The 8,440-nt window shown below is 38.9% G+C and overlaps 1 protein-coding gene across 2 annotated transcripts; it reads right to left on the bottom strand.

The window, feature by feature from the left end:
* Positions 1-273: 273 nt before the first annotated feature.
* LOC143875488 (putative membrane protein At3g27390) lies at positions 274-8,440 on the bottom strand. Of its 2 annotated transcripts, XM_077377053.1 has the most exons (10): positions 8,046-8,439; positions 7,856-7,964; positions 7,571-7,763; positions 7,303-7,433; positions 4,801-5,089; positions 4,103-4,209; positions 1,942-2,083; positions 1,665-1,857; positions 1,282-1,525; positions 274-800 (listed from the first exon to the last, which is right to left on the bottom strand). In XM_077377053.1, the coding sequence occupies exons 1-10, from the start codon at positions 8,137-8,139 to the stop codon at positions 659-661; spliced, it is 1,644 nt and encodes a 547-aa protein (XP_077233168.1). In that variant the 5' UTR covers positions 8,140-8,439; the 3' UTR covers positions 274-658. The 2 variants fall into 2 exon arrangements, with proteins under 2 accessions (XP_077233168.1, XP_077233169.1); XM_077377054.1 differs by lacking the exon at positions 4,801-5,089 and having other exon boundaries at positions 1,942-2,087; positions 8,046-8,440.

Below are 8,440 nucleotides of genomic sequence, written 5' to 3'. Positions count from 1 at the left end.
CATGATGATATTGATCCGGTTATGATTGGCAATATATTAGGAAAGTCAGTAGGGTAAGTAAATATAATATTTTATTTAAAAAATAAGTTTTAAGATAAAATAAAACTCAAAACATGTGCTAATTGTATATTTGATGTATTAGAATTTAATAGAAATAGATAAATGAGATCTATCAGTCTCGCGGTCAATCAGAAATTATTGAAATCCTAGCCCATTCAGAAGAATCCATGTAACATAGGCATAAAGTTGATTGGTATAAGAGACAACTGCAAATAATCACCAAAGTCTTGCCATGAACTGGCTAACTTCAACATTTCAACAGGAGTTTTCTTGCCACACCCAAATGAGGGCTTTCCCAAGTACCCTATGTTTCTCTTTACAGAGGAAAATACATTTTGAGTTTGGTTACAGCATGGTTACAACAGAAACCAAAATGAGGAACTATTGGGAATCGGTAATGATTGAACACAAAACAATCAGATTGACATTGAACTTACAGTAAGAGGAAAATACATTTGAGTTTGGTTACAGCATGGTTACAACAAAAACCAAATATGCGGAAGAATCAGGATCAGTACGAATTGAGCTCGAATCGGAGTAACTGATCAACATTGAACTTACTGCAGATGCCACCAAACACCCTGTCAATGAATAATGACTAAACAGCTTCTACGATCCCATCAATATTTCGGTTCCCCTTCGACCCTTGTTGGGCTTCTTGTAACAATGCTTTCACCACTTCATGGAACCGCCGATGGAAAGTTGGCAGCCTCGAAAGTGTTAGACCGAAACCTTGTAACCTGCTTTAAGCATCTAAGGATGAGTCTAAAACGGGTGTATTTTTGTGCAGACGGAAGGATATATAAGCAGCAGAAATGCAATTCAAGGTTCAGGGCATGATAGAAACTAAAACAAGTGCATGTGCAAGATATAATTGTAAAACTAAGGCAGGACAATGCATTTCAAATTGAGTATATTATTTGGAAATTCTCAAATGAAGGGATTAAAGAAAGTCAGAAGAGCGAAACAGTTAAAAGTTCTTCAAGCTTTCTAGAGCTTTTTAATAACATCCTAAATGGCCCATCGAGAATCTTATCGTCCCATTTAACAGATACAGCAAGTGAGTTGTCATTTTTTAGGCTGCAGTTTGAATGGATGTTCTATAATTCAAAAGTTCTCTCTGATCACAAAAGGTAACTGAAAATATGGTAAATTGAGAATCAAAACATGTATTTGAGAATGCATATTTCAGGTTGATAAAAGGCAAACAATTTACAGTACCTTCTACTTAAACCCTCCAACTGGGCTCTTCTGATCTCATCATCTGGTCGAACCCCACCATTTTTCCAAGTGTCGATTCTCTCTGCCTCACCACAATAAAGAGTCAATTTGTACAAATATGCCTCTTCTGTCTCTTGCAAATTTACAGCTTTAAGCTGCTCTTTCATGATAGACATGGGCTCAAAGAACCAGTCAAAAACTCTTCCCTCTGGCCTATTAACATTTGTCAGTTCAACATCATCACCTGAACGCATTCCACGTAGATATTAGATCATGCCAGACATTCACATCAAGAACAAATTAATATAAACTTCTAGGTTTGATTATTTTAACTAGCAAAATTCTGTATGAGAAAATTGAAACAATCATCAATTGGTTCATACGCATGAGAAACCCAATGGAACCACTCTTGATGGAGCGGAGAAAACAATTCAGAAACACATATGCAGGAATTCCGATGTTGATTATCTTATGCTTTGAACGTTGCCATGACTCCAAATCGGCCATCCCAATGGCACCAACACCAATCAGCCGTTTTCCAGTATGCTCACACGCTTCAAAAAAGTTCTCCCATATCTGATATGTGTCCACCACTGATTAGCAATATACAGATGAATGAGAAATTGGGAACTCCAAAGGTATTCTTTATAGTGTTCTTACCACCATTGCTTTCAGCTCCATCAATTTCATGGAAGGAGTCCTAATTGGAGGTTTCTTGGAACGAACACTTTCAGGCTGTTCTGGTAAATGCTTTAGAGGAAGCCGTGGTGAAATGGGCACAGCTGCCTTGCGGTATTTAGGTCTGGCTGCCCAAAGGAACACATGATATTAAACTGCGCATTAAATCTGCTATGGTATATATATATATATATATATATGAGGAAAGTGAAGCTACACCGCCGGCTTAAAATACAATGGGCCCACATTGTTTTGGTGATCCAAACCATTCATTTGATAGGCCCTTACATTGATAGGGTGTGCCCAAAAAATCAGCTAGGTAGGATCATATATATATATATATATATGAGGAAAGTGTTTCTAGTCCGGCCGACTATAGATCATTCTCTAGTCCGCCGACCAAAAACACATGGGTCCCACATATTTGGGTGATGCAAAGCATTCATTTGATGGGGCCTGACATAGAGACGGTGTCCACAAGAAATTAGCTTCATAGGATCATCCCAACCCTATGATTTGTGGAGCTTAAAATGGACGGCTATAAACCGCCACAAATCTGTCCATTTTTTAACTCCACAAATCGAAGGGTTAAGAAGATCCTATGAAGCTGAATTTTTGTGGACATCCTATCTATGATGAGGCCTATCAAATGAATGCTTTAGATCACCACAAAATATGTGGGACCCATGTGTTTTTGGGTGGTGGACTAGAGAATGATCTCTAGTCTAGTCGGCCGGACTAGAAACACTTTCCTCTATATATATATATATATATATATATATATATATATATATATATAGAGAGAGAGAAAACATTTCCTACACACTTGTGTATGTAAGTTACCTACACACTAGCTTAAAATACAGTGGATGCCCACATTGTTTGGGTGATCCAAACCATTCATTTGAATGGTCCTCACAGAGATAGGGTGTCCACAAAAAATCAGATCCATAGGATCATCCCAACCCTACGATTTGTGGAGGTAAAATGGACGTGTATAAACCTTCACAAATTAGTCCATTTTTTGCCTCCATATTTTGAATGGTTGGGATGATCCTATGGATCTGATTTTTAGTGGACACCTTATCTATGTGAGGACCATTCAAATGAATGGTTTGGATCACCCAAACAATGTGGGCCCCCACTGTATTTTAAGCTAGTGTGTAGGTAACTTACCTACACAAGTGTGTAGGAAATGTTTTCTCATATATATATATATATGAGAAAAGAGAAGGTACTCCCTGGAGTAGATAGCTTATCTACTCCCTACCTTAAAATAACAGTTGGAGCCACATTGTTTGGGTGATCCAAAGTATTCATTTGATGGGCCCTCACATAGATAGGGTGTGCCCAAAAAATCAGCTCGATAGGATAATCCCAACCTTATGAACTGTGGAGGCAAAAATGGACGTGTATAAACCTGCACAAATCCGTCCATTTTTGCCTCCACAGTTCATAGGGTTGGGATTATCCTATCGAGCTGATTTTTTGGGCACACCCTATCTATGTGAGGGCCCATCAAATGAATGCTTTGGATCACCCAAACAATGTGGCCCCAACTGTTATTTTAAGGTAGGGAGTAGATAAGTTATCTACTCCAGGGAGTACCTTCTCTTCTCTCTCTCTCTCTCTCTCTCTCTCTCTCTCTCTCTATATATATATATATATATATATATATATATATATAGACACACACACACACACAAAGAAAATATATACATACAAACACACACAAAGTGCATTAAAACTGCGCATCAAATGATTCGGAAGAAAAATACACATTTACAAGAAAGAAATTCAGTATTTCAAAATGCTGAAGTAGGTCAAACGCAGTCAAAGAAAATCATAGTCGACTCGGCACAATGCGGTCGAGTACTCGGTTGGCACGGCTTAGTACTAGGTTGGCATAGTCATAACTTGGGGGAGTCAAATGAGTTTTTATTGAGTTTGTAGGGCAAAACACGGAACGCGGCCGAGGGATAAGGGAGTCGACTCGGGGGAATCCACAATGATGTGACGGAGTTTTAAAACTATGGAGAGAATCACAATAAGTTGATGCAAGACTACCAACTGGAAAAACCTAATATGGCTTTATGCCTTTATTATCAATGAGCAAATTCTACACGAACAACATCCCATGTACCTTGGAAAGCAGGATCCTTCTCGCAAGGAGAGGTAATCATTGGTGTACTCATCAAACAGGGATATGACAGAAACAATATAGAGTAGTCCGCTCTTTGTCGAATTTTCCTAACAGGAAAGACAAAGAATAAGCTTAAACATGTCCAAATAAAGAGAGAGAGAGAGAGAGAGAGAGAGAGGTTTTGGAATTACACAATTTCAACCTAACAGATAAATTGCATGTTGAAAAAATGAAATAACAAGCAGTGAGCTGGAGATTGGAACTATACCATCTGAAGAAACATGAACGAATATTTATGGTAGGGGTGCAACTCGGGCTGGGTTGGATCGGGTTGAGGCCAACCTCGAGATAGCATTCCCTCAACCCTAACCGAACCCAAGCCTCGGGTTGAGGATGTTCAACCCTAACCCAACCCGCCTCTAAATCTCTCAACCCTGACCCAACCCATCTAACCCGAAATCAGGTCGGGTTGGTTTGGGTTCACCTTGGACCAGACTGAAAAATACAATAACCCAAAGAAAATCAAAATAAAATTAGAGGACGGAGGTCGGATCCAGGTCGGGTCGGGTTGCTAAGTCCTCAACCCTGACCCAACCCGAAATTAAATTGGGTTGGCTTTTCCCAACAACCCAACCCAAGCCAAAATCGGTTTGAACCCATCGGGTTCAGGTTGAGCCCAAACCTACTTGAAATTATACCTGATATGCAACAATGGCAGCATAACATCCGAGGAAGAAGCTTGAAATAATTCCAGCGGAAGCAGATAATGCGACCACTGTCGGCCATAACAAAATTGAAAGCCCGGCAAAGGGAACACAAACAGTTTCTAAGAAGGGCCCTTCCCTTCCGATAAGATCTCGTGCTAATCGCTTCCATCCTTTGAATAACATGACAGGAGCTTTGTAAATGACTAAGATGGTCATAACAGGCACGTCAATCAGAGGACCTAAAATCCCTGCCAATGCACATCCTGGTATCTGAGAAAGCCTACAAAAGGAAATTAAGATCATCTGTGACTGATTAGAAATCCAGTTCTCAAATTATTAGGCTATACTCGAATACAAGGATTCTTATAAACTCAGAAGAAAATGTAAAAGAAAACAGAAACACACTATTGGAGAAAGAAATGCAGCTAGACTGTAAATCCTACACTTCATACTCATTCAGTTTTCTTTTTCTTTTTTCCCTTTTTTGGAGACAAATTTATTGGAAAAAAAAGGAAAAAAGCAAGAAACAAGGGCTGAGGTAGCCAGAGGACAACAACAAAAGAAGAAGGAAATAAAACACAATCCACCGCTGAAATGAACCAAAAAGACACCCAACTACCCGAGATGGAGTGCATCCCGAATACAAAAGACAGCTTTGTCAAACCCTTTTTCCACTAAAGAGTCTGCCATCCCATTAGCACTTCAGGTTCAGGGTATGTGAACAGACTTGGGAGTTGGGAGTACATTCACTACTCAAAGTGTGGATCTCTGATGTGGTATTCGCCAATCCCCTGCTCTCTTTAGGATTTAATGCCCCAAATTGTAACATTTGACGAATTACCTTCAACCCAATGAAGTATGACAAGCTCTGCCTAAATGATACAAAGGCCCACAAGGAGCACATCAGTTTCTGCTTATGGCAGTCCATGTCACCAATGGTCCTTAGAGCTTTTACAAGCTCACCCATCTCATTCCTACACTTTTCCCGATACCCGGACTGCCTCCAAAACTTTCGTTGAAATTTAACTTAAAGACAATCAGAGGAGTAGGCCATGTTGCCACTCACAAGGAAAAATCCACGCAATTTCCTTTCATGTTCGAAAAAATCACCTACACACACTCCCAAAAAGTCTTTCTTGCAAGAGCCCATATGATAATGGAAATTTTGATGTTCTTAGCCAAACACCAAAGAGGCATGATATCTTCCTCAAATATACTTCCATTTCTGTTGTTCCATAAGCTTCACACCACAGCAAAATATTGCTCTTCCATAAAATCTTCTGTTGCCAAATGTCTCATTAGGCAATTCAGTAGAAAGCTCTTAGAACGATGCAAGGAATATCTACGAGATCCAATAGCATTTGGGAAGATGTAAACACACTTTGCTCACCACCTTAAATAAATAAAAAAAGGTGGGTTGCTAACTCCTCTACTGCCCTACAAAGAAAACACATGTTTGCAAGCTTCTTTTACAATCAGATTCATTGCCAACTACACTTTGCAAAGAGTTTCCCTTCACACAAGCATGTTGTCTAAGCAAAATGAATAAATATTTGACATGTACTGTTGTGTTTTTATATTGATATAGGCCTGCACCATCCAGCAACCTTTGTGACAGAAGATTGCTTGCCTCATCCCCAGTGACAAAAAAGAAAGAAAGAATATTAGACAGTTACCATGTACAAACTGCCCACTCCTGAAGCTCCTCTCCCTACTGTTTGCCTGCACAAACACTCGGCATTCATTGGAATTTCAAATGCCAATGAATGTTGATTCCTTGTTTGGTTGCCATTATTGCGTTGAAATCCACTTGACTCCCTAACATGCTTGGGACATGATCATTGCCTTTTTCCCATGTGGCGCCCATGCGTCACTAATGTTCCCCCTTCTCATCTTCCAACCAAATTCTACCAAAACGGTAAAATTTTGGGAGAAACGTAGAAGAATAGTGGACAGGTCTTGTCCTACTCTATCTCTCTTCACTCTCTATATTGGTAATGACACCCGTACTTTTTCCACTACTCTCCGAGAGGACTGGCGTGCAACCAAACACTACTTACCACTATTCTCAGAGTGGTAATTCTAGAGATCTTCTATGCTTGTCTCCTCCCTTTTGACTGCTTATTGCACTACTCTCCGAGCCAACCCACCCCACGCCCCCACCCCAAAGCAACCAAACATAGCCTAAGAGCACGCTAGTCTTACGCCTTGTAATGTTTTAACTTTTTACCATAAATCTATCTATCTATGGACTCAACTCTCGGCTGCTACACAATATTCTAGCATAGAACTTTGATATTAACAAGATTGTCTGACGATCCATGTTATCTTAGTCTGTAAGTATATCTGGTTCACCATTCAATAAAATAGAGAAATGGAAAAGAAAATAGGTAAACTAAGATCCATTAATCATAATAAATTATACGATTTTCATGTACGATTCCACGATAAAAATCAAATAAAACGACTGAAGTTCGATATGATAAATGTTACTTGATCTCTATGGGAGTCTCGGGTTTCGACTCTAGTAATCCATCCATCACAGACAAGTAGGAATGTAAGCAAACATCTGTAAAGTCACGAACAATCGTGCACCCTCCCAAAACAGAGCTCCAAGTACCATCCTATACAGAGAATGGAAAAACCATATCATATCCATACTTAATTAAAACCACAGAATCAAACCACAATGTAAATGAAATATTAAAACTAACTGAAAAAACTCAAATCTTCAAAATAACTACCACCATAAAATCTATACCATGAAGCATCTGACAATCTTATTCTGAATTCCTTCAGCAATGGCCTCAAATGTCGCCATCAAAGGCGAAAACAATCCATACCCTAAACCCATAAAAAAGCTACCAATAATCCCCATAATCAGCCATAACAGCAATGGAACAGGTAAGCTTAGAAACAAAACACCCTTCAATAATGCTCCAAACTTCTTTGTCCTGTTTGAAATCGAAACATCTCAATTGAGCATTTTCTCAAACCAAAATGGAAAACCCATAAAAAAAAATCAAATTTTTAACAGAGTTCTTACATTGCTACACAGTAATAGGTCCAGACAACATGATACGGCCATAACCCAATGATTACAGCTGAATTCCCAAATGCGATGACGACAAAAACTATGGGGGCGATTATAAGGGCTGAAAATTAATAGTTCGAATGTTGAGAAAAAGAAAGAATAGAGAGAAAGTAAGAGAAATTAAAACTAGGTTAGAATTTACCTTTAACGATTCCGAAAATTAATAAGAGCACGAAAACAGGTAAAAAAGCCAGGAAATTCCATAGAAGAGAGAGAAACCCTCCAAACGCTTTCATTCTCAGATTTTAGAATCAAAATTCAGTCTCAACAATAAATTTCTACGAAGGAATGAACAAACCCTAGAACCTAAAAATGTGGAAAAATACAGAGTTTTGTAAACAGAGAAAAAGAGAGGTATTCCGATTTTTATACGAGCGTAGAGAATTCAAGAAGCTGAGGAATCGCATACGGTTCCTGCTCTTGTTTTGTACGCAAATGGGGATACTACAAAATCTGGATCGATCATGGCTTTTCTGTAATGATAACACCATTTTCGCTGTCAAAGTTTTGTTGCTTTGTAGGATTCGAGAATAAGAT

Source organism: Tasmannia lanceolata, unplaced genomic scaffold (assembly GCF_043159265.1).
Source record: "Tasmannia lanceolata isolate RefF3 unplaced genomic scaffold, GAP_Taslan_0.1 ptg000004l, whole genome shotgun sequence".
Lineage (NCBI taxonomy): Eukaryota > Viridiplantae > Streptophyta > Magnoliopsida > Canellales > Winteraceae > Tasmannia > Tasmannia lanceolata.
Note: the sequence above shows the minus strand (reverse complement) of the source record. Positions and strands in the feature narration are given on the sequence as shown.

What these genes read in the sequence shown, in the direction of transcription:
- LOC143875488 (XM_077377053.1), bottom strand. Translation starts at nt 8,139, where the DNA reads ATGAAAGCGTTTGGAGGGTTTCTCTCTCTTCTATGGAATTTCCTGGCT. An exon ending in GAAGGATCCTGCTTTCCAAG is followed by an intron (nt 2,084 to 4,102) that starts GTACATGGGATG and finishes TTGGGCAGCCAG; the next exon opens with ACCTAAATACCGCAAGGCAG. An exon ending in TTCCATTGGGTTTCTCATGC is followed by an intron (nt 1,526 to 1,664) that starts GTATGAACCAAT and finishes GAATGCGTTCAG; the next exon opens with GTGATGATGTTGAACTGACA.